The sequence below is a fragment of the Xenia sp. Carnegie-2017 genome, unplaced genomic scaffold, assembly GCF_021976095.1.
Source record: "Xenia sp. Carnegie-2017 unplaced genomic scaffold, XeniaSp_v1 HiC_scaffold_1, whole genome shotgun sequence".
Lineage (NCBI taxonomy): Eukaryota > Metazoa > Cnidaria > Anthozoa > Malacalcyonacea > Xeniidae > Xenia > Xenia sp. Carnegie-2017.
In genome coordinates, this window is record NW_025813402.1 from 270,432 (window position 1) to 298,167 (window position 27,736).

Sequence of the window (27,736 nt, forward strand, 5' to 3'; positions counted from 1 at the left end):
CATAAACACAATGAGGATGAACATTTTGATGTTCACGAAAACAAGATTTAATTATTTATAGATGTCCCAAATGTGTACAGCAATGTAATTATATCTTACAATAGCTGCACCAGGCCTAAATACCATACAATGATAAAAAATCTTTTGAAAATTTCACTGTGTGATTGTAAACTGTTTTCTTTAAGATAAATCCCATTTCACCAACAACCTATGTTGTCATGACAACAACAATAAATCAAGAAGAAGGTTTGAAAGCTTTGGAAACATCTATCAAAGTCATCGAAGAAGTCATTATGAACAAGAAAGGAACATTTGTTTTACAACAAGCTGTAAGTGTTTGGTTTATATTTCTATGAAAAGTATATTGTATCACTAAAATGACATCCCCCTGGTGCCTCTACTGTCCTCGTATCATCCTGTTACCATTTCCCTAAGTACCCCATGCTGTATTAAGACGGACATATTCAATCATTAGTCGTTTATTTGAAAATTACAATGACACCATCCCAATGCATTGAAATCAATAATATTTGGACCCTGTGACATTGGCAATAATTTATGTTAACTGTCCACAAAAATTAGTTTTTCCTAAAGCTAATTATGCATTGTGATATCATAACAATGCTTTTGCATATTGAAGAAAAGTTATGTGTCTCCAAAACAAAATAAAATAACAAAGCACATGTTCACACCATTTACACAATGACTGTCTCATGTTTGCTTTGTCTGACTGTGTAACTATTATCAGAAGGACATCACTTGAGTCCATTGGACATTTTACACACCTGTATGATGTATCAAAGATGTGAAATCATACAACTGACGTATGTTTAATGAGCTGCTTTTTTTTACAACGTCAGAGAAAAGAATAAAATAAGCAGAGTTTGTCTTGTTCTTATTTGAGTAGTACTTTATGTTTAACTTAGGAGCTAAACATGTTTCATACAAAATGTTTTATGGTTTTTGATTGGTTATATGAAATGATATTTAATATGTATTACATATAATTGAACAACAGTTTTTCTATTATGTCTGTTGACATAAATTATAAGCGACACAATACCAAATGGACAAAAGCACAGTAATTTTTAAAACAAAGGATTGATATGATGAGCAACAAACAGCAATATCTTTTATATTTTGTCACTTAATTTAGACAAAGTAATTGTATAACCTTTTATTTTTAAACTCTCTTATAACTAAGTTAATTTATTACATGTTTGTAGATGTAGATCGTCCGGGTTGGTATAATCCTGAGAAGGACTGTTTTTGTTGTTGTTGACTGACGTTTCGACAACCTTAGCGGTAGTCATCTTCAGAATCAAATCAGAAGTAAACGTCAGGTTAGCCATATTTGTTATCTGGTTCTTTTTTACGCAGCGGTGGTTGAACCAGAGTTGTTGGCGTATGCGTCTGACGTTGCTTGCAAAACGTATGTAATCGTTAGCAAGTTGTTCGCTCTGTCGTCCAAATGATCGTAATAAAGTAAATGGTTTGAACCCGGGAGTATCGTTATATGTTTGTAAATGTAGATCGTCCATGTTGGTATAGTCCTGAGAAGGACTGTTTTTGTTGTTGTTGACTGATGTTCAACCACCGCTATGTAAGAACCAGATAACAAAAACGGCTAACTTGACGTTTACTCCTCATTTGATTCTGAAGATGACTAACGCTAAGGTTGTCGAAACGTCAGTCAACAACAACAAAAACAGTCCTTCTCAGGACTATACCAACCTGGATGATCTACATTTACAAACATGTAACGATGCTCCCGGGTTCAAACCATTTACTTTAAGTTAATTTATAAAAGTAACAGCAAGAAGTAACACTGTATGTATGTATAATATGCAAACATTAAATTAGGAGTAATTGAACGAGCAGTTTTCCAAAGTTCATTTTACAAAATTTGCATGCTAAAGGCAAGCGGTAGAAAAGCAATTGCTTCATTTATATTATTCATCTTTACATGTACATGTTGCAGTTGACATGAAAGTTTGAACTCAGCCAATAACCAATTAAATCATGTTAACTTAAGCTTAAAGGATATTTTCTGTATTTTGTTCAATTTGTTGCCAGCCAGCACAAGATCAACACATCCATTAACACCAACAGTTATGCGGTGTCATATATGTATCTCTCAGTCTCCCAGTGTTTGTGTGTAAGTATATTATTTGATTTCATCTGGATTCATGTTACTCAGCTGTTTTCAGCAAGGAATTACTTTTATACACATACAAACTTGAATGGTACAATCCATGTTGCGGTCACTATTCATGGCACATTAGCATTCTATTTACATACATACAGTGATTATGAGCATGGAATTGATTTGTTGTATAGGACTGATTACACATTACATTAAACAAAGAGGAATAAGTCTTATTGGACCTATAAGTCCATGTCTTTCGCAAACTGTAATGTTTGTTCCTTAAAATATTAAAATACACTGCTACATAAGTGTCACGCGCTCGGAAAGCCGACGGCAATCTCGATTGAGCATAAGTATATCCACTTCCGGTGCTTGACTTGCGACAATTATAGAGACGTCTTGGCAAATTTATCATAAAATTCATTGCTATTTTGAATGAAAACTGTTTTTATTAGATAAATACTATATCGTCATTTGTCGTCCAAACGCTTTGTGAAGAGTAAAATCGTTCTTCACGGATAAATCAAACGAAATATTTTTCTATAAATGAACAGAGTCAACAGAGTGATGATTTAATGAGTTTAACTTGTGAAAGCAAAACTTCCCTGTTAATTCGTTAGTTGAGTTGTCCTGGTAAAATTTATAATTCGTCTAAAACTCTTGTGGACTTTGTGGTCTAGTAGCTATGAACCCGAAATATTTATAGTTGTATAATTATGATATGTTCGTGTCAGTTTATTCCAAGGTCATGTTGTCGTTATCAAATTGATACAAACTCTTCCATAATAGGCTCTACAACACTCTCACTTTGTACTTTTCTTGACCATTACATTACACATACGTACATATTTTAAAACGAAAAGTATTTGAGATGCTCAAACAGTTATACTACGTAAAACATTTTTTGGCTCTGGGACTGTAAAGTCACTATTGAGAGCTTTTACTTATTTATTGTCTACTTGTAATAACACATTAAATGTACTCCTATCCAGCATGCGGTCAATAAAATATTCGTGACGTTAAATGCGCCAATGATAACATGAAATCACATTGCTTTTCTAACTGAGTCAATCTCCTTGATACAAATGAGCAACCGTTCATAAAGCCATATTATTGCTATTGTTATAAAATGTACTTTTGTCACCCTGTGTGATGATGCAGACTTCGGCGAAATTATTTATTGTTGCGTTTTAGGCCGTCGTTTACACTATACCGGATTGCTATCGTAGCAGGTTGAATATTCTTTGTATTAAAAGGCAGTGAAATTGTTCAACGTCAGAAACACGATCAAATAGACTAAATCTATCAGCTTAATAAGCTTTTACTCCAAACAGTTACCCCTTTAAAACAAATGAAGATGTCGTGATGAGCGAATCCGGTATAGTGTAAACGCAACCTTATTCCTCAATACATGACCCGATGTTCGTGGTATTTACGTTGGTGGCAATTATTTGCAAGAAATATTATTTTTCGTAATCCCTAGTACCATATTTGGCATAGGTTTATGATGTAGAATAGGTTATTGTTTATGATCTTTAATCTTATTGGCTAAGCAAACACTCCATGGAAGTACGAAAGAATGTTTTATGCAGTGCGGTGTTTGAAATTAAATGTAGATATGATTTTCGCACTTTGTTGGACAATTTAAGCAATTGTCTCATGAACCTGAAAATTGTCTCATTCAGGTGACTCAACGGGGTTCGAATCCCGTTGAGTCACCTGAATGAGACAATTGCTTAAATTGTCCAACAAAGTGGGAAGATCATATCAACATTTAACTCCATGGAAATGTTATAAAAGTGGTATCATTCTTCAGTGTTCCCAACAGTTGATATACAACAGCCCGACTACACATTAAACAATATACATCCACTGGATCCACGTCTTCTTCCTATATTGAAAGGTCTACACAGAATCATAGTGGAAAACTGTAAGCGTGTAAAACTGGAGACTTGACAAATTGACTTGATTCTTGTATATTTCTTTGCGTGGCTAACTTCGCTTTAAAAGAAAAGGTAGATATGACTTATCTATTTTATTTTACACTAGGTAATAAAATATTTTGCTATTCTTACGATTCGAACCATCCATTTCAACAACGCTTCGTCAAATGATAGTATGAAACAAGTTTCATACATTTCAGCATTTTTCCTGCTGGATCGTTTTTCCGATCATTTTGAACTACGTTTTGATATCAAAATATACTGCAGTACATTTTAGCAAAGTTATCGACATTGTGAGCTAAAATAATTTTACTCCGAGGAAACCACGCAATTACAGCAAACCCGAGTTGTTTAGTTGTCTGTTTTTTCGCTTTTGGAAACAAAATATTCGCAATTTTAATTTATTATTATTATACTGGATGAAAGAAAATTGTTTATGATCTTCAATTTTTTCTACATTTCTATGTAGTCAGTGTGGGTCATGTGCGTACAACCCTACAATTCCGCAAATGTTTCAGAAAATGATCACGTGATATAAAGACAAATACTTATGAATTCCAGACTCAAAGATTTACTTTGCAAATTTCAGAACATTACCATTGATAATTCTCTAGAAATCTATAGTTTCACCGTCTGAGAGTGGTGAAATTTGAAATTCGTAGTTAGTTGTCTATTTTGTAGAACAGTCCACATTATGCCTCTTCCCTATTCTAATTATGTTTAGATCGTCATTTACAAAAAGATGACCGAAAAAGGTAAAAAATCCTGTGTTGAAAAAGAGAATAACGTTAAAGAAGATAGTTGTGATGGGCTAGAAGATGGCAACGAAAGATACGACAGTGCAGTGGAAAATGAAAGTATGGAAGATGGTGGAAATACTCGACCAATTCTAAATTTACCCATTCAAGAAACGCTTCCTGAAGAATTTTTGCTTGACCTGCAAGACTTGACAAGAGGAGATAGATGTGCGATGGAAATGCTCAACGAAGATTTGGTTTTGAATGTACCATCAACGTTAGAAAAACTTTAAAGATTTGTCAACTTCAACGTAAAATGATTTATACTAAGAGAAATAAATCATGTACATTTTTTATGATAAATAGGTTTGTGTAAAACGCAAGAACTCAAGAAAATATTTTGTTTTAACCATTCAATAATCAATGGAAGAAAGGCATACTTTAATCTTATGTACTAATGAACAATGTAAAATAATTTGTACGTTTTTGTAAATCTCTTTCTTAATAATATTTATTTTAATGTAATTATTAATATTTATTGAATGGTAATTTTTTAGTGCTGTCATTTAATGCGTTATAATGTATAAACCACTGATATAAACTCATACATTCCTATATAATTGTTTCCAAAGAAATTATTTATGATGCTAGTTTGCGTCGTGAGACATTGTCTTCACGATAAAATCGACTGAGTGAAATTTTTAATTTTAGCAAACCATCCTCACTACCAATTATGTATTTTTCCATTGCCAAGTTTATAAATCCTTTAGTATTTACTGCCAGTTGTAGATTCGATAAAAAACAGAATGTTTTGAAATACTGTTTGTAAGGGCTCTTATAATGATTTCTATTTTATTTTTTCCTATCACAAGTTTCCAATTATTGTGATGACGACGATTAGCATTTGTTTTGTGAATTAGTTTAGCCTTCTCTCCATTTATTTCAACGCGTTTAAAAGGGATTTCCCCCTTGGCTGTTAAAATCTGGGAAGAAAAACACGTGACCTAAGTCTCTAATATGTATTGAAATTTATATATAGTCAATGGCGCGGTATATTTATAGTCTTTGTTATTGTCAATTGTGAAGTTGAGATTCAGTGTTTATTTGTTGCTTTGAATTGTATTCAGGGCTACAAGATTTCGACAATGACTTCAAGAAAGCGTTGCTACAATGGATTAAAACACGCAAAACAACATGATATTATTTTTCATTTTATTCGGCGTACTTTGTGGATTTTTACTTGGTGCTTTATTACATGGCAATGTTCAGTCGTCCATAGATCCAACACCGAAGAAATATGCAATGTAGGTGTCGTTTCTTGGTGAGATTTGGGTGAGAGCTTTCAGACTTTTGGTTCTTCCTTTGATTGTATCCAGCTTGCTTTTGGCAGTCGCTGAATTGGAGTCAAAACAGAGCGGAAAATTGAGAAGAAGAACATTGCTGTATTATCTTATGACTACAATGTTTGGGGAGTGATTTGTTTATTTGCATATAACCTGGAAATGTTAACGTGAAAAAAACTGAACCAAACGAAGAAAAAGTTGAACCAATACATTCTGTGCTTGAGGTAATAAGGTTTGTGCAAAATATTGATAAATTTACTGAGTTTGCGCCCAGCTTTCGCTTTCACTGCAAAAATTTTCTTATACGTATAAGTTATATTTCAAAAATTTTCTTATACGTATAAGTTAACGACAATGCTTTTTATTTTTTTTGAAGGCAACTTTATTTACTATAACGTAAATGCTACAGTCGCAAAACTGTGCAAGTGTACGAGATTTTCGAGCGCATACGGAAATCGCGTTATCGCAATACTCACTTGATTCTTAATCTTCTATTTGTGACAAACTTCCTTAAGTACAAGAGGTGGCTATGACTTTTTATACATTATTATATTCATATTTGACACTTTTTTTACTATGCCAAACGAACCACAACTACCAAAGTGATAAACGCCACAAGATCGTAATGCTATGTTATAGAATACCCGTCCACTCACTATCTACTTATATAATATGACTTGTTCTTTATACTTTGTTCTTTATTTTGACCATTAAATGACACTAAATGATACTGGATAAATAATAATTGAGAACTAAACAATGTTTTAGTTTAGTGATAAACGCCACAAGATCGTAATGCTATGTTATAGAATACCCGTCCACTCACTATCTACTTATATAATATGCCTTGTTCTTTATACTTTGTTCTTTATTTTGACCATTAAATGACACTAAATGATACTGGATAAATAATAATTGAGAACTAAACGATATTTTAGTTTAGTGATAAACGCCACAAGAACGTAATGCTGTGTTATAGAATACCCGTCCACTCACTATCTACTTATATAATATGCCTTGTTTTTTATACTTTGTTCTTTATTTTGACCATTGAATGACACTAAATGATACTGGATAAATAATAATTGAGAAATAAACGATATTTTAGTTTAACCTAACTCTTATATGTTCTACTTTGTACGCGGTTAAACCTCGAATGTGTAAGCCTGTATGGGTGCCTTTAAAAATGGATGGGTCTTCTATAATCGTTCCGAGATCTTAAATGGATAAGTTAATCTGAAACACAGCCTTTACAACAATGACATTGAAATATAAAAATTGCAATAAACCTTCCACTCTCTACTCATCACACACTCAATTTCTCATCTCTTTGAGACAGTGAGTGGAAGGTTTATTGAAATTTTTGAATTTCAAAGTCATTGTTCTTTAGGCTATGTTTCAGATGAACTTATCGTTTTATTTCACAGCTTTTAAACTTTTAATAACGAGATCATTGTTAAGTGATTATTGCTGTCATCAGATTGTTTCATTCCTAAACAATTGATCTCTAAACAAGTTAATTATGACGCGCAATTTTTATAACATTGACCGCTAGACGTAAAATTGGCCGTTTGATTGTAAATCATGATTTTAATCTTCCGTGCCGTAATATTTCGCATTTTAGGCTCTGGTCCACTGCTCATTGCGAAATTTAACTGTGAAGTGTTAAGTAAAAAAAGGGTTGCTGAATGCTTTGTAGCTGAACTTCAAAGTATGTAAAATGTCTTGGAGATACTGTTGCCTATAGAAAATTTTACTATGTTAAATTTTAGCAACGAAGTTCACTTTCCATGTCTGTGAATATCAACCACATTTATAGCACACTAACTTGAAAGAACGTATTCTTTGGAGAAAATGATTATCTCATTATATTCCCTGCGAAATACGTTTTATAGAGCTGGTGGCTCATGGCTTGTGTATTTTAATTTCTAAAGCAAAGTTCAATATTCACATAACACACATAACACGCATTCATATATTATTATTTTTTGCAAAGTAAAGATAACGACACAAATGAATGTTGGCGTGGGAACAAAGGGATTGATTCCCGCAAATGTGAGTGAATTAATGACTGTTGCAGAATTGTATTTTGCATAAAGAAGTGTGTAGATAACCATGCTGCGTTTTGCATCCGCGACAAACGTTGTTGAATGTCGGTTGATCGTGGTTCTTGCATTGCACTGGTGTGTCATCTAGCTGTGGCAGAATGAAGGACATAAATTGTTAAAGTTGGTCAACTGTATTTACATTCGATTTTATACAAAGTAAGGAAAAGAGCGAAAACGGTGAAAAATCCAGTGTTTACTTGAATCAAATAAAGACGAGAGGAAAATCTCTAGAGCTTGAAGAAAGTACATCAAGACGAAAAAAATTCCCGTTCACAAAACGTTCCAGAGAGCGTTGCAGAGGATCAAGGAATGGAACCTGGAGCAGAAAGTCAGGCTGAATATCTAATATTTTTACTCGTACTTTTATATTTGGAACTTCTTATTCAATTGTATGATTTAAATCTTGATTCAATTCCTGATGAACTATAAATATCTACAATTTGTACAAGTGTGCCGTGAACATAATGATAATTGAAATATTAACTAATTAGAACAAATGTACTTTTCCATGTCGTGATGTCGTTTTCTATTTGTGAAAATGCAAATTTTTATTGCCTCTTATTGCGCTCTTATACCTTGTTTACATAAAAAATGTAATTGAATTTCCCACATCCATAGGTCAAAAAAATTTTTACGCGCTGAATACGTCACAAACCATTTTTACGACAAACATCGAATAATAATCGGCGAATACCGATAGTTTTCACCGGATGTTTCCGACAATCGGTAAAGTCAGTCATGTAAACTCAAACTGTAAATTTGTTCGTCTGTATTTAAAGTATTACCGTTTGAGGTTCTTGAAAAGTTTTCATTGAAAAATGCAACTGATTAAGCAATCTGCGTTATATCTTTGTACATATTTTGTGCCATCATCAACATAACGAATTGTTTGTATTTTTATTTCAAAATCGAGCGACGTTTAATATTATGACTTCATTTAGGTAAGTTCTATTGTACTGTAATCATTGATCATCGTTAGACTTTATAAAAAGATCTTTACTCCTTTTGAATTTTAAAACTGCTTTCTATTTATGGCAAAAGTTTGCTGAGATTTTGTTTACGATTGTAACATGTGACAGCCAGGGTTATGTGTTTATTAACATAATTATCAGTCAGCCAAGCTTTTTTGAAACCATTATGAATCAACATTAACATCATCTTACGTCGTACATGAACTGTTCTTAACCAATAGAGCTATACCTCATATTCATCATGTCAATTTAACTTTTAAATATGTTTATGTCAAGATTTCAATTGTAGAATGATTATTATATATACTACTGAACATTGTGTACAACAAGACAACTGTCAATAAATGAGTTGTCAAGGAAAACGAACCTTAAGAACCAAGAATAGCATGAAGCATTGTTTTACACCACTGTATATGACAGATCATTCTCATTGAAATGCAACAAATTGCAATATGCTACATAAACACAATGAGGATGAACATTTTGATGTTCACGAAAACAAGATTTAATTATTTATAGATGTTCCAAATGTGCACAGCAATGTAATTATACCTTACAATAGCTGCACCAGGCCTAAATAACATACAATGATAAAAAATCTTTTGAAAATTTCATTGTTTGATTGTAAACTGTTTTCTTCTTTAAGATAAATCCCATTTCACCACCAACCTATGTTGTCATGACAACAATAATGAATCAAGAAAAAGGTTTGAAAGCTTTGGAAACATCTATCAAAGCCATTGAAGAAGTCATTATGAACAAGAAAGGAACGTTTGTTTTACAACAAGCTGTAAGTGTTTGGTTTATATTTCTATGAAAAGTATATTGTATCACTAAAATGACATCCCCCTGGTGCCTCTACTGTCCTCATATCATCCTGTTACCATTTCCCTAAATACCCCATGCTGTATTAAGACGGACATATTCAATCATTTGTCGTTTTATTTGAAAATTACAATGACACCATCCCAATGCATTGAAATCAATAATATTAGGACCCTGTGACATTGGCAATAATTTATGTTAACTGTCCACAAAAATTAGTTTTTCCTAAAGCTAATTATGCATTGTGATATCATAATGATGTTTTTTGCATATTGAAGAAAAGTTATGTGTCTCCAAAGCAAAATAAAATAACAAAGCACATGTTTACACCATTTAGACAATGACTGTCTCATGTTTGCTTTGTCTCACTGTGTAACTATTATCAGAAGGACATCACTTGAGTCCATTGGACATTTTGCACACCTGTATGATTTATCAAAGATTTGAAATCATACAACTAACGTATGTTTAATGAGCTGTTGTTTTTTGCAGCATCAGAGAAAAGAATAAGATAAGCAGAGTTTGTCATGTTCTTATTCAAGTAGTACTTTATGTTTAACTTAGGAGCTAAACATGTTTCATACAAAATGTTTTATGGTTTTTGATTGGTTATATGAAATGATCTATGCCACGACCAACCCCTTACCTCTTGTTTTCAGTGTGAGCGTAGGGGTCGGTCGTGCCGTACAAACAAAATATTTCTACTCTATAGCGTTGCGTGAACTGACAATCTTTCGTAAAAGCTCAGAAACGATATCTCTGACTCTTTGAGCTTCAGTCACAACGTTTGACTGTCCTTTACTGAGTTCTATGTTCACACACAATCCAAGAACACAGTAAAACGATGAATAATTGGACAATATTTGAAATACACGTGCGAATAAAGTTGGGCACGACCAAAGGAAAATATTCGACGATTGAGCATGCGTACGACGCAATGCAGCTTTATATATTATTAGTAATTTATGTTTTTGTCGTTCTCGCCCATAGACTATGTTCTCGCCGTAATCAGAACACGACCAAAGGAAAATATTCGACGATTGAGCATGCGTACGACGCAATGCAGCTTTATATATTATTAATAATTTATGTTTTTGTCGTTCTCGCCCATAGACTATGTTCTCGCCGTAATCAGAGCACGACCAAAGGAAAATATTCGGTGATTGAGCATGCGTACGACGCAATGCAGCTTTATATATTATTAGTAATTTATGTTTTGGTCGTTCTCGCCTGATCAGAGCACGACCAAACTAAGGCTGACTATACCCATTTTAACAGGCCGTGAGGTTTTCCAGCCAATCAGCGCTTAGGAATATATAATTTGGTCGTGCTGGTCTGAGTAGAGGACGACCAAAAACGGGCGAACGCCCTTCCATTTGCTTTTAGGCAATAAATAGGGCAGATGTCGGGTAGAAACGTAATATAGTGAAAGTAATATGAAGTACATATCACAAAATGCAAATGAAGCATAAGAAATCGATTTTGTTTTCGCTAATATCTGTCAACATTAAAAACAAGTATTAAAATTTTAGTGGGTAAATAAAACCTTAGTTTGAAAAATGTTTGGTCGTGCTCAGCACAACCAACACGACCTCTAGCTTTGCCACTGTGTGGATGGTTTGTTGAAATTAAGAATTGTAACCCAGTGGTCGCATTTTCTTTGTGTATTATAACTTGTTTCTATACTTAAGTACATTATAAAGTAAATGGTTTGAACCCGGGAATGTCGTTACATGTTTGTAGATGTAGATCGTCCATGTCGTTAAATCCTGAGAAGGACTGTTGGTGTTGATGTAGACTGACTTTTCGACAACCTTAGCGGTAGTCATCTTCACAGTCAAATGTTTGTGGAAGTCAGAGTCAAAAGTCACTTCACTCTGAAGATGACTACCGCTAAGGTTGTCAAAACGTCAGTCAACAACAACAAAAACAGTCCTTCTCAGGACTATACCAACTTGGACGATCTACATTTACAAACATGTAACGATACTATGTTGTTCCTATACTTTAGTACATCACGATGTTTAGGTATAAAAAAAAGCCTTTAAAAACAATTTTATTCTGACAATCGCAGCAAAAATAGACCAACGGATGGAAAAATTGTGTGATAAGAAAAATTGAGCAAAAGATAATCATTGTCTACAATGATCTACCATTGATTCTACCTATAAAAATGCAATGTTCCTGTTAAATTTTGTAGCAAATGGTAGACAGGAAGCCAAAAATAAAATGTTGTCACAGCGCAAACTATAGTCAACATACTTGTGTTCTTTTCACTAGTTTGCACGCAGAACTTTGAAATACTTTTTGAGCAAAGCTCATTGCTGGCTATGAAATAAAACTATCATTATTAGCTTGTTTTGAAACAATTGTGTTGGAATGAGTTGATAATAGTACTGAAAAAAACAAAAATCAATAACGACATAAATAAAAATACAGATCATTACGAAATATATTTAAAAAAACTTACAAATTTTTACACATTTTTTATTGGTAGATAACAAGTATGGTTGTTTTTGAACGATTATTGAGTGTTTAAAACAAAATATTTTCTTGAGTTTTACACAAATCTATTTATAATAAAATTTTACATAATCTTTTCCTTTCAATGAATACCACTTTACGTTGAAGTTGACGATGATTTAAAGTTTTTCTTGAGTTGATGGAACATTCAAAACAAGGTCTTCCTCCAACATTTCCATCGAAGATTCAAATTCTTCAGAAAAAGTCTCTTGAATGGGTAAATTTAGAATTGGTTGAGTATTTCCACCATCTTCCATACTTTCATTTTCTAATGCATTGTATCTTTCGTTGCCATCTAGCCCATCGTAACAATCTTCTTTAACGTTATTTTCTTGTTCAGCACAGAAATTTTTACCTTTGTCGTTCATCTTTTTGTAAAGGACGATCTAAAGATAATTACAATAGGAAAAAGTCATCATTTCGACTCTTCTACAAATAGAAATGCTGGTTTCCTACGCAAAAGAGTTACGTTAATGGTGTACGATTTACATGATGCTTATACCTGTAAAAAATATTTTCCAATTTTGCGCAAAAGAAATGAAACAAGAATGTAAGATTTAGGATAATTATATTTTATTTCACATGGTCATGCTAATAAGAAATTAAAATCGTCACGATTTCTTGTTACATCACCTTAAGTACATATGGTTTGGATCGTAAGCGTAGGAAAACATGTTTTTAAGAAGTGTTAAATAAATTACATTAGTAACAGCTACCTTTTCTTAAAAGCCAACTTCACGAATATTCACGAATAAAAATCCAGTCGATTGTCCAGTTTAACGCGCTTGAAGACTTCAAACACCAATGAATGTTCAGTGATTTTATACATCTCTATATAAACAAATGAAACATTCTATCATATTTTTCGTCATACACATTTGTAACCCAGAACGGAATTTCCGCACTTATTTCCATCAATATTGAGGATAATATTTATGGAACGGAATACCATCAATATTAATGAATATAGTCTCCCGTGTTTTATGATTACAAACATTTGTGTGGACAAACCTTTGTTTTGTTTGGTGATTGTTTCAAACTTCGTGCCTAGAAACCATTACCACCTAACGTGCCTAGAAATATTACAAATATTAACAATATATATACCACCTAACGTGCCTAGATAAAAGATCTTTTTGGTTGAGTCTGTGTGTAATCACTATGTAGCAAAAAATGGTCACGTGATATAAAAGTATAACCATTACATCCGTATATATCCGTATCTTTAATATTGTCATGTTCTTATTCGAGTAGTACTTTATGTTTAACTTAGGAGCTAAACATGTTTCATACAAAATGTTTTATGGTTTTTGATTGGTTATATGAAATGCTCTTTAATAGGTATTACATATAATTGGACAACTGTTTTTCTATTGTGTCTGTTGACATAAAATTGTCAGTTTTAACAGAAATAGGCCTTCATAGAGATCAGAAATGTAAAAATCTTAAAACGATTTAAACTTATTCAGGAAAGAGGTCATTATTATATTTTATTATCCTAACTAACATTTTTATTTGACTTGATGGGGTACTCTAGGAATCACGGCAAATCTTTGGCTCGTGGTCGATGGTAATTATCGGAATTAGCGGGAAAAACTACGTCAGAGGTCTGGTACCGACACAGAGACGCGATTCTAGTCATTTCTTTCTGGATAGTAAGCCGTCCATCGAAGCTCCTCAGTTCGTAGATATATAAAAATTGTCAAATACCAGCTGTTATCCTTCTGTAAAAGTAAGTAAACATTCTTAGTTAACGTTAGAATGGAGTTTTGTAAATTTTGATGAATTCAGACAACAATATTCGTCGTCGTTTCCATAATGAAAGCGAAACCAATGAAAAATGTATTTGTATTTGCAACTATGTTCAACGCATTTGGGTATAATTGTGACAGTTTTCATCATACAAAGAAAATTGTACTGGGCTGTCGTCAATAGCTTCAAATATCGATTTTTTGAACGGTTTTATGCGCCGTATCCTGGTATCAAAACGTTGACGACCTAATACCTATGTACTTATTAGGAACGTGAAAATAATTCAACCAGTTATAACCAGGAGGCGTCAATTTCCTGAACACTTAACACTTTAAACATCGAAACATGTTTTATAATATTTTAGGCCCTGTTCACACGATACCGGATTCGTAAGACGATACATAAGTTTTTATATCGCCCCAGTACTTGTACGTGCAAGCGATAACGACGATGGTTGCTAATGCAAATATTTCGTGAGAAATGAGAAATTTTTTTGACAGATAACTAAGTAGAGTTTTTTCTTAGGCGTATTAAGGTTTTTTACGAATGGGCGCAAGGACTGGAAGAGTGTAAAGTCCAAATACGACCGAATATATGTTGCCATTACAATAATACTAGAAAGAAGCTTTTCACACTGCGATAATACATTGTTAAAAGCTTAAACATGCCATGTTGAAGATATATTATATTTGCTGGCGGATTATTCATTTAAAACATAGTTTGTATCGCTATGTTTGCTTTCACTTTGAAAAATCGCACGGACTTCTTAAGGCCGATCTCCACTTCGACCGTACCGTAGCGTAACGTAGCAAAACGCGACGTAGCGTATCGTATGCATATACGTGTTACATTCTCCACTTTGGCGGTTTTAACGAACCGTACAGAAACGAAGCATGGCGCGAATTTTGATTATAATCATAACATGGCGGTTGTCAGTAAAAACACACTTCTTCTTTTCTTGTTAAAAAGAAGGATGACTAAAGGAAATAAAAATAAAAAGTCAGTATGGGTACGAAAAATATTTCAAGAACGCAAAACTAAAGGAGAATTCTATTTATTAGTCCAAGATTTACGTTTATTTGATGAAGAATTTTTTTTCAAATATTTTCGTATGACTCCTGTTCAATATGAAGAACTTTTGACTATGATTGCTCCAGAGATACAGAAGTCTTGCATAACTCGGGAATGTATAGGACCTAGTGAGCGACTTTGTGTAACACTCAGGTATCTAACTACAGGAGATTCTCAAACAACCATAGGGATGAACTTTCGAATGAGCCCAACCACTGTTGGACGAATCATCTTTTCAACATGTGAAGCACTGTGGAAAGTACTGTCATTGGTATTCATGAAATGTCCAAGCAATGAGGCAGAGTGGAAGTGCATAGCACAGGGGTTTGAAATTAAATGGAATTTTCCACACTGCATTGGTGCGCTTGATGGAAAACACGTCGTGATGCAGGCACCAGCTAACTCTGGATCGATGTTCTTTAATTATAAGAAAACCCATTCTATTGTCTTAATGGCTATTTGCAATGCAAACTACCAGTTCACATTGGTTGATATTGGTGACTCAGGACGGAATAGTGACGGTGGTGTATTTTCTTACAGTACAATGGGTGAATCAATTAAGAAAAACAGTTTAGGCATCCCTAGGCCCGAGGCATTCCCTTCCACTCAAAAATGCTATCCATTTGTCATAGTGGCAGATGAGGCGTTTCAATTACAGCAAAATATCATGAAACCGTACCCTAGAGAAGCCTTGGGAATATCTGAGCGGGTATTCAATTATCGGTTGTCTCGAGCGAGGAGGGTAATTGAAAATGCGTTTGGAATTGTAGCAGCACGATTTCGGATATTTCGTCGACCAATTCACGCCAGAGTTGAAATGGTTATTCAAGTTACAAAAGCAGTAATCGCTCTGCACAATTATCTTATGGCTGGAAGGTCTTTTTCGCACAGCACAAAATACTGTCCAGCTGGTTTCGTGGACAACGACACAGAAAACGGAAGAGAGCTTGGAGAATGGAGAAAAGTGACACAATCAGATGAGGGTTTAAGAGATGTCAGCAACGCTGGGTCAAACAACTACTCTCGTGATGCAAAGCTTGTTAGAGAAGATTTTAAAAACTACTTCATGTCCCCAAAAGGACAAGTACGCTGGCAGTGGAACGCAGTACATGCTACAGTTGATTGTTTTCAAAACGAAGATTAACTAAATCAAAGAATCATTTATTAGTTTTGTCACTGTTTTTATAACATAACGTGGTAGTTAACGCATGCAAACGTAAAGTTATTTGTAACAATAAATTTCTTGAAAAAGTTTATGGAAAAAACATTCTGTTACATTTCGTCATCATCTTCAAACTCAGCAAGAACTTGCAATACTTTGATCTTAGCCAATTTGTTTTTCTTTCCAGTCAAATTCCTAAAGGTAGTAACCAAACTGGAACAGAAAAGAATGTCCTGGTCTTCTGGGTTAGTTGTCTTTTTTGAATCACCATTTTTAGCATATGCTATATCATTGGCAAGGCTTAAGGCCAAAAGATCGTCAATCTGATCTGATCGCCTTTTCCGAGTCTTTGAAGAGGTTTTGAGTCTGAAATTTCTAGTTTTGCATGGGAATTGTCCACAGTGATTGGTGAAAATGATGTAAATGGTCTATCCTCATCGGTGGAGAGCACATCAGGATTCTCGGCAATTTCAATTGGGATGTTGGTTTCAGTTTTCGTCCAGTCATCACATCACGCAAAAAGGACAACTCAACAAAATATTCACAAGTTGGCAATTTCTTACTTGCCCCACTCCCTGATCGTGTCGCCAACTCTCGCTTTTTAATGCATCTTCTATAATTATCCTTCAGCCTGTCAAACTCTTTACAAACTACATTCTCTAGATTTAGAAAAATAAAAACCTGTATATCAAACTTTGTTCAGTGCATTTGTTAGAAGATGTTATGCCCTTCATAAACATAGTTGTTTAGTAGCCAATTGCAGAGCCATAGCTAAAACAATAAATGGGGAGAGGTGTTTATTCTTATATTCAGTAGCGTCAGACTGATTCCTTTTGAAAATGATTTGGCTTTCTAAAGAAATCAGTCAAGCTCAAATAAATATATGAAAAAACAAACCTCCCCTCTCCCAATTTAGTTCTCTAGCTATGGCCCATGCCATTTGACTTAGTTTTAACACCAATAAGAAGGCATGCACAAGTATTTCTTACAGTCTAACACCAGACAAGACCTTCTTAGGATGGGAATGGTTTGCACCATATACAAAATGTAAGAAGAGTATCATAAGGAAATTGCAATATAAGGATGGTTACAGGTACAATGCAGAAAAAAATAGTGAGCTACACTAAATTTAATCTGGAATGTTGCAAAATGGACATATTTATTCTTATCCATGAATATCAACTTCCATTTAAAGCTCATTTAATACTATCATTTCTTAATTAACTGGCATATTGATGATCAGTGTCATGTCACTGTGATAATTGCATGGGTGAGTATCACATTTGAATAATAAAATGTTTTAATAAATAGAAGGTGTAATATGTACTGCTTGCTTGTTTTTACTCATAACGGCTCTGTTGTATAAGTTTTGTAAACTGAAGTATTGAATAAAATAAAGCAAAACCCACATAACTAGATATTTCTAATCAAACACATTTAAATAGACATAAATTTATACCCAACAAGTGGCAGTTAATAGCAATACAATTTTCACACTCAATAGTAAATGTAGGACTCACTTCAATTGCAGAAGCTGGACCAAGAACTGTAGTGATTACACAAATGGCTACTGTATTTTATTACAGAGTTTTACCTGTTTTATAAATTTAACGATTTTGTGCTTATGAAAACAAGGTATCTTGTTCTTTTAGGTTTCAAAATTTTAAGCAATGTATATTGTTAAGATAACATACCAGGTACACACAAAGCAGCAGAAATTCGTCGCAATGCCTCCAGTTTCCTTGGTTTGTCTTTATGCAACTTTGACGAAACGTTCCAGATGCAAGGGTATTTTCGCACTTCTTCGATTAAGTTAATCAAAAATGGAGGTTCTTGAACACTTATAGCGCGAGCAGTAGATTCGCTGTTACTCCTATTGAAAGATTCCGCCACAGATGCCTCTGAGTTTTCTTTTTCTCTGGAAAATTCGTTTATATTGTCTTGCCATTCCTCAAACGACTCCATTTTGAAAAAAAAAAACAAGCCAACTTGAGTAGAAAACTTGTTATTTCATTGGTTCAAATCAAACGTAGTACGAATTCGTTTCAAAAATGTTGACAGTCGGCGAACTCTGGTTTTGATACGCGTATTAAAGCTTTCGACACGTTCGATATCAATCGTCCTCAGTGATAGTGACACTGCGCATGCTCGTCGTTACGTTTTACTACGTTACGCTACGATACGGTCGAAGTGGAGATCGGCCTTTAGTTGCCAAAGTGGAACGTATCGGATTCGAGCGTTCACACGACAACGGAACGTATCGGATTGGTTTTTATACCACTTCCACAGCGGAGTCAAATCGCTCCGGAAAAACGATTCAAAGCGTATCGGATAGCAGCGGAGCCGTGTGAACGCAAGGCCTATCCGGTACGAAAAGTAATCCGGTATCGTGTGAACAAGTAAGAATCTTGTGATAAGTGACAATTGTGTGATAAGTTTTGAAGTATGTATTGGCTCTTTTGCCTTGCTTGTAACAAATCTATTGCGCACAAAGGCATATAGAGTTCCCCCGAGTGCAAATAATTTAGTGTAAAATTATCGTGTTAAAACTTTCAAAGTCATTATTATGGATCAAAAATTACTTTGTAGCTTGTTTTTTAATACATTCTGAATTTTTTGAAAATAATTAATTCATTCTTTGGTATTTGGTTATAAATGATGTAGCCACAAAGCACAAGTGGTGCTTCATCACTTCCTCATAACTGTGGTGCATTGGAGCATGTTACATTTGATTTAAATTTTCCGTTTGATATTTCGAAGTTTTTGCAATAGTTGAAATGTTTATCGTAAGTCACGATCAAAGTTACTTATTCGTTGGATGAAAAACTATCTCAACAAAAATTTCAAATACATGAGGCAAAGTTACGCAAAATAACGTTTCCCACAACGGAAGTTTCATGTTTGTACTAAAATATGCACAAAACTAAAGATATATACTTTTCCGCTAGATTTAATGTCGTGAAACCTTCGTATAGCGATTCCTTCATAAGCTTTGAAGGAATTTTAATGCAAATAAATAAACGTTTACATATGTAGCCATTGTGAATGTGAACGTATCGACGTTCTCGCTTTAAATATTTGAAAGGTTTCTAATTAATGTTATTCATTTTTTCTATGTTATTTTTGTAAGAGTATCTATGATAAAATAAAGATATGATCTTATAAACATAAGTTAGAAAACATCCTTTCATAAGTATCTATGATGTTCTTTAGAATGCCTCCTTGTTTGTCAAAATCAATAATGAGAGACGTCTACTTCATTTATCCACAAAAGAATAATGTTGTACCACAATACAACCAATGAATGCCTCCGTGTTTGTCAAAATCAATAATGAGAGACGTCTACACCATTTATCCACAAAAGAATAATGTTGTACCACAATACAACTAATGAATGCCTCCGTGTTTATCAAAATCAATAATGAGAGACGTCTACTTCATTTATCCACAAAAGAATAATGTTGTACCACAATACAACCAATGAATGTCTCCTTGTTTGTCAAAATCAATAATGAGAGACGTCTACACGATTTATCCACAAAAGAATAATGTTGTACCACAATACAACCAATGAATGTCTCCGTGTTTGTCAAAATCAATAATGAGAGACGTCTACACCATTTATCCACAAAAGAATAATGTTGTACCACAATACAACCAAACGATCATTGCTATGCTCCAAAAAAGACCTGAGCGAAGTCCTTCCACTAGAACTGATATGTACGATATTGTGAGCTTGCTTTACATGTCGAATGAGTTGGTTAAAAAAGAGACCATGAAAAGTGAAGGAAAAACTGCACTCTCGTTTATTCTGTCTCATCTTGATGACCAATCAATAACAGTTTTGTTTAGAACCAACATTAAGCAACTTTAACTGTACTATGTTTACGAATAACGCCTTTCCTCTTTTTCCGTACGACGAAAAATACCTAAACGGTTGGTTTACGCAGAATTGTTCACGTTCTAATGATGCAAAGGGCAAAACTAATCAAAAAGTAAAGATTTTTAATGCAAGCAACAAAGATGAAGCAATTAGAGGTATCATCGAGGTTGAAAGTTTGAAGAAAGACGAAGACGAAAATACTGAGTTATATTTCCATGGCACTGATCATTCGTCTGCTCAGAATATTCTCGAGAATGGTATTGAATTAAGTAAAGATGGTGAAAAATGCGACTTGTCGCATAGAAATGGTTTCTACATGGCAAATGATTATGAATACTCGTTAACACAATATTGTAATATAACAGAAGCAGCCCTTCTTATTTTTTGTTTACGCCAAAATAATATGAACGATTTCAGAGAATTGTACTTATGTGGTAATCGCAATAGACGAGACTTTGCTACAGTTACACAATACTTTAATGCTGGAATGAAAGACCGTAAAGGTTCTATGAGCAGGGAACTACTTTCCGACTTAGAAAGGTGCGATTACATCAAAAGTCCAATTTCTAGTGATGGTCGTTCAGCAGATGACCAAAAGGAAGATATTCTGCAGGTTTGTGTAAAGAAACACAAAATGGCTGAGACAAAGAGCAATAGACAAGACTTTGTTTCAGTTACTCCATACTTTAGGGCTGAAAGAATAGACTGTAAAGGTTCCATGAGCAGGGAACTATTTTTGGAATTAGAGAAGTGCGATTATATCAAAAGTCCAATTACTAGTGATGGTCGTTCAGCAGGTGAGCAAAGGGAAGATATTCTGCAGGTTTGTATAAAGAAACCCAACATGGCTGAGACAATCAGCGGTTCCCTGTTATTGGTGGGTGCAGTCTTTATAAAGCCTGATTCTGAAGAGAACGATTCGGTGTTGGGTTTTGATTCATTTGTATATTGAAAACAACATTTTGAATCTGATGCTTAGCAATGGCCTGTTCATGTGTATTTAACTTCTTCAACTGGGAGGCAACAAGCATTCCAAATAAATCATTTTCATCTTTTTCCATGTGTTTTTTTTTTGTTTTGATGCCTAACTGCTTTTTGCATTGTACGAAGAAACTGTATTTCTTCTTGCTCAACATCAACTTTTGTCTTTGACCACTTTTTATGTCCAGTTGTATCAGATATATCAGTAATCTTATCATCAAATACTTCATCTGGCTTTATTTGTTGACAGCCATTGTCTTTATTTAGTAAGCTGACTTGCTCAATTTCATCATCTGTTAACAAACTACAATTACTTGTCGAGCCGCTGCCGGTATTTGATACTGACAAATTAGTTTTTGTTGCTCCAGACTTTATGTATGGTACTAACCACTGTAGAAAATTATAGTCCTCCAATTTTGTTTTAGAGGAAACAACAGCTGACGGAGATGTTCCAGATTTATATACTTTTTTAAAGTCATTTCTTCGCTTGCTGAATCTTTTTTTAAATTTTCAAACAATTTTTTCGCTCGCTTACCAATTATTAAAGTAAATGGTTTGAACCCGGGAGTATCGTTACATGTTTGTAAATGTAGATCGTCCAGGTTGGTATAGTCTTGAGAAGGACTGTTTTTGTTGTTGTTGACTGACGTTTCGACAACCTTAGCGGTAGTCATCTTCAGAGTCAAATGAAAATTGTTTTACCTTCCAATAGATTCAGATTTTCTACCACTTTTGCCCAAGCATTTGCCACGCCAAACTTGTCTTTATAATCCGTATATGTTTTGTCATATAAGCAGGGAATCTTACACACTTTCTCGGCCAACTTTCTGCGTTAAGTGATTGAACACATGTTGAATCCGCCATTTTATACTCCAAAATTTTCATTCAAGATGACGTCATTTTCGCGATTAACGCGAATAAATATCAAAAATTATATCGCGTTTGTTAGTCGCCGTTTATTGCGATTATTACCACGTTCCCATATGGGATTATCGCGTTTAAAGTTAATCGCTGTCGCATTTTCGTGTTAAGCCTATAGTGGAAACCAGGCTTTATAGATCATAGCTCTCAACCAATGAAATTGCTCAAATTCTTCTGGTTATTATATAATTATATATAGTCAATGGCGCGGTATATTTATAGTCTTTGTTATTGTGAATTGTGAAATTGGGAGTTGAGAGAATTTGCTTTGAATTGTATTCAAAGCTTCAAATTTTCAACAATGACTTCACGAAAGCTTTGCTACAATGGATTAAAAAATGCAAAACAACATATGATATTATTTTTCATTTTATTCGGCGTACTTTGTGGATTTTTACTCGGTTCTTTATTACATGGCAATGTTCAGTCGTCCATAGATCCAACACCTAAGGAATATGCAATGTACGTTTCGTTTCTTGGTGAGATTTGGGTGAGAGCATTAAGACTTTTGGTTCTTCCTTTGATTGTATCCAGTCTGCTTTTGGCAGTCGCTGAATTGGAGTCAAAACAGAGCGGGAAATTAGGAAGAAGAACATTGCTGTATTATGTTATGACTACAATGTTGGCTGCCATTTTGGGGAGTATTTTAGTTATTTGTATCAAACCTGGAAATGTCAACGTGAAAAAAACTGAACCGAACGAAAAAAATGTTGACCGATACATTCTGTGCTTGACCTAATAAGGTTTGTGTCAAGTGTTGATAAATATGTTTAAATATTTGTTTAATTGTCAACGTTGTTTTGTCTGTTAAGGAGATATTGTTTGTAAAATTAAAGTTTGGATTGCAATGCAAAATGAAATCATTATATTTGATTATGCTTTTGACAGTTTTGTCAAAACTTTCAACTTGTGAACTCTAACTCTGCAAGGCAGTTCAGGAAACCGCGTTTTTCGTTATCAGAAGAGATTTCAGTGTTAAAATTGGACGTACTATCTCTTAAAACAGTTCAAAGTTTATTTAATATACACGACGAGTTATTTTAAAATAAATAGACATGTTTCGACATCTCATGATGCCATCTTCAGTATGAGTGAAATAATAAAAAATACGAGGTTTATATAAAATAAATGGTGGTATATGAATTCAGTTGCGCGGGATGTAATTCCCGATACATTGGCGAAACTTCGCGCCATTTATCCACCAGAATCAGGGAACATACCACAACAGACAAAAACTCTCATATCTACCGACACCTTCTTAAATCTCACTCATGTAAAACCAACTATTCACCCTCTTGCTTTAAAATCATCGACATTGCCGAAACCTCATTCACCCTTAAAATCAAAGAAGCACTCCACATTAACAAAACTAACCCTGACCTCAATGTTCAAGTTTTTAAATTCAATACAATATTTAGTTTATAATACGCTCGGACGCTCCCCATTAATTTATCTTATTTCCTTATTATTGTTGTAATTTATGTATCATATTACTTTTATATAAACCCTGTATCACTTATTATTTCATTCATACTGAAGATGGCATCATGAGATGTCGAAACATGTCTATTTTAAAAAAACTTGTATGTATATTAAATGCGCATTAGCAATAGTGCTTCTACAAAATTATGGAAACTTTAAAGTTGTTTAGTACTTTAATGCTGAAATTTTTTGTACATTTTAAACAAGTGTGAGGTAATTTTCAAAAGAAACATACTTAAGTAAACATGGCTGTGCACTCCATATTAATCTGTGACAACATGTCTACATCACTGACTTGAAAGTACTTGTAGAATTTCTTCAATGCTCTGGTAAGCTCATCTTACTATAAAATATAAAATCTCTTGTGTGAAACCAAATTTGGTTATAGCAATATTATCTTTGTTGTAATGTAGCAGTTATCCTAGTTTTTATAGTGCAATTTTGGACAGCCTGGTCTGTATATTGTTTCAATCCTTTAGTGTCCAACAATGTACCATCATATCTCTGTGTGTCTATAATATCCAACAGTGTACCATCATATCTCTGTGTGTCTTTAATATCCAACAATGTACCATCATATCTCTGTGTGTCTATAATATCCAACAATGTACCATCATATCTCTGTGTGTCTTTAATATCCAACAATGTACCATCATATCTCTGTGTGTCTTTAATATCCAACAATGTACCATCATATCTCTGTGTGTCTTTAATATCCAACAATGTACCATCATATCTCTGTGTGTCTTTAATATCCAATAGTGTACAATCATATCTCTTTGTGTAAAATATCACATTAAAATTTGCTTAAAGATCATTTTTCTTGTAGAAACATGTTTCCTGATAATTTAATCCAAGCGGCTTTTTCATCGGTAAGACAATTGTTACATTATGTATGACTGTGTGTTGTTTGGTTTCGGTAGCCTTCATTTTGTAATTATGTTGCATATTCTCTCTTGAACGTTGTATAAGGACCATGTTTCAACATCAGATCACTCCTGATGAAGACACTAGACTGGAGTATATAAGGACTCAAGTTTCAACATCAGATCACTTCTGATGAAGACAATAGACTGGAGTATATAAGGACTCAAGTTTCTACATCAGATCACTCCTGATGAAGACACTAGACTGGAGTATATAAGAACTCAAGTTTTAACATTAGATCACTCCTGATGAAGACACTAGACTGGAGTATATAAGAACTCAAGTTTCAACATCAGATCACTCCTGATGAAGACACTAGACTGGAGTACATAAGAACTCAAGTTTCAACATCAGATCACTTCTGATGAAGACACTAGACTGGAGTATATAAGAACTCAAGTTTCAACATCAGATCACTCCTGATGAAGACACTAGACTGGAGTATATAAGAACTCAAGTTTCAACATCAGATCACTTCTGATGAAGACACTAGACTGGAGTATATAAGAACTCAAGTTTCAACATCAGATCACTCCTGATGAAGACACTAGACTGGAGTATATAAGAACTCAAGTTTTAACATCAGATCATTCCTGATGAAGACATAAGACTGGAGTATATAAGAACTCAAGTTTCAACATCAGATCACTTCTGATGAAGACATAAGACTGGAGTATATAAGAACTCAAGTTTTAACATCAGATCACTCCTGATGAAGACACTAGACTGGAGTATATAAGAACTCAAGTTTTAACATCAGATCACTCCTGATGAAGACATAAGACTGGAGTATATAAGAACTCAAGTTTCAACATCAGATCACTCCTGATGAAGACACTAGACTGGAGTATATAAGAACTCAAGTTTTAACATCAGATCATTCCTGATGAAGACATAAGACTGGAGTATATAAGAACTCAAGTTTCAACATCAGATCACTTCTGATGAAGACATAAGACTGGAGTATATAAGAACTCAAGTTTTAACATCAGATCACTCCTGATGAAGACACTAGACTGGAGTATATAAGAACTCAAGTTTTAACATCAGATCACTCTTGATGAAGACACTAGACTGGAGCACACCTTTGACATGTGACTACATTGACAGTGTGTCAGCGTCCAAATAGTTCCAAAAAATCTTTTGAAAATGTTCTGCCAACCCCCCCCCACCCCCGCCTCAACTGAATTTTGACCAAAGCAAAGACGTTACGCGCGTGGATAATTTATCATGGAATGCAGACAAAATAATAAAGAATTAAAAATTATATCTAAATCCAGTAAAATTGTTTAATCATTTAGAAAATTTTGCGGTTTTCCATGCACTAAATTTATCGCAGTTGTCACTTTCTAGATCCAAGAATGTTTTGTGTAATATCTATATAATTCTGCCTAAATTTATCTGTTTTCAATTGCCTTTTTTACAAAGTGGGTTCATCTATAATTCTTGTCAATATCAAAAAGCTTTGGATTGGAGATTATCTTACAACTTTTATTCCGAACGTGAAGTCGGTTCTAATGTCTTGATCAAAAAGACCTACTATGGATTGCAGTTCTCTCCTTTGACTTGGCAATAACACACAACTTTTAGTTCAGTTTATCTTTGTTTTCATTGAAAGGAGCCAAAACTTCAAGGTTAAAAATTACAACTGTTTGCGAAGCGCCACACGTCATTCCGGTTGTAATTCTTAAATTATGGCAAATTGGTTGTTTTAATTTTGAATGTTTTGCGTAGTTATTAAATCAGAATATTGTGAAATTGCTTGATAAGATTTATCTGATAATAAGTATTGAATGGTTTCCATTTGCCAAAATGATTTAACGCTTGGCTGAATCCCGGCTACCCGGGCTCACGTAACCAGCCCCTAAAATGTGTCTGCAGAAACACGTTTTGTGTTTTTCCAACTATCCAAAAACGTGAATTCTTTGCCGTCGTTATGAAGAAAATTTTAGTAATATTTAGTAAATTTGTACTTAACCCGTTTTAAAACTTTTAAACCGCTCCAAATCTTTTTCATCTCATCCGTGATTCGGCGTCAATAACCTTGTTGTAAAAATAACAAAAATTCTTTTCGAATTTACTCTTTTTAACATTTTTGCAGGTAAAGACTAAGTATAAAACTGTGAAGTCTCCCTGCTGTTTTAACGAAACTTCCGTTGGTTCAAATTCATCAGCTGAAGAGATGTTCGACCTCTTTTCTTCAAAAGTAGTCAGTCCTTGGGTGACGGAAGAAAAGAATGCAACCGAAATCAAAATCAACGTTAAATACGAGTTCGATGGCATCGAAAAGACGTCTGGAACAAATATGTTGGGTTTAGTGGTGTTTTCCGTTCTTTTTGGTTATATCTTAGGCGGCTTGGGTGAAAACGGCAAGTTTATGATTGATTTCTTCAAAATTCTCTTTGACGTCATCATGAATTTGGTTACCATGGTGATATGGTAAGTTCTATGCATTGAGCTAAAATCAGTGAACTCCATATATATATATATATATATATATATATATATATATATATATATATATATATATATATATATATATATATATATATATATATATCTGGAATGATAACGACAATACATTTTATAGATAAAAAGTTGAAGCCAAAGTCCTAGTCTCTTGCGCGGTTTGTACGTCAGTTCCAGTCCTTCAAAGTCGAATATTCACGCGGTTTGTACGTCAGTTTCATTCCCCTGAGTGCCAAACATACACGGCCAATATAAACTTGAACACAAATTGCGAAAGCATAAACATATAAACAACATCACTACAAACAAAACGAGGCTAACTCTTCGCAAAAGGCTATTTTTTACAGCTCAAACTTTACTACAGTGAGCTCGTTGTAACTTACAACTTATAACGAGGAAAAGCCAACTGAAAATTACACTGTATGCTAAAAAACAATACAATAGAAAATATGACGAGAAAATATTCAAAAATATTGAGTCTATAACTCG

General features: G+C 34.0%; 3 protein-coding genes across 6 annotated transcripts in view; all 3 read left to right on the forward strand.

The window, feature by feature from the left end:
- LOC124440785 (ribonucleoside-diphosphate reductase small chain-like) overlaps nt 1–27,736 on the forward strand; it is a 79,592-nt gene that overhangs the window by 30,019 nt on the left and 21,837 nt on the right.
- The window catches only part of LOC124440645 (eukaryotic translation initiation factor 2 subunit 1-like), a 118,619-nt gene that overhangs the window by 9,952 nt on the left and 80,931 nt on the right, over nt 1–27,736 (forward strand). The window contains exons 1-4 of one of the 4 annotated variants that reach the window (XM_046991063.1): nt 9,027–9,221; nt 9,898–10,041; nt 14,137–14,331; nt 19,798–21,525. The exons of 1 other annotated variant lie outside the window; for it this stretch is intronic. In XM_046991063.1, coding sequence (XP_046847019.1) covers nt 20,466–21,419 — 954 coding nt within the window. In that variant the 5' untranslated portion in view covers nt 9,027–9,221; nt 9,898–10,041; nt 14,137–14,331; nt 19,798–20,465 and the 3' untranslated portion in view covers nt 21,420–21,525. Of the gene's footprint in view, nt 1–185; nt 330–9,026; nt 9,222–9,897; nt 10,042–14,136; nt 14,332–19,797; nt 21,526–27,736 lie in introns of those variants that run through there. 2 more of the 4 variants (XM_046991068.1, XM_046991054.1) reach the window with 2 other exon arrangements.
- LOC124438309 lies at nt 15,325–16,566 on the forward strand. Its single transcript, XM_046988405.1, has one exon. It carries the CDS (start codon nt 15,325–15,327, stop codon nt 16,564–16,566), a length of 1,242 nt encoding a protein of 413 aa, XP_046844361.1.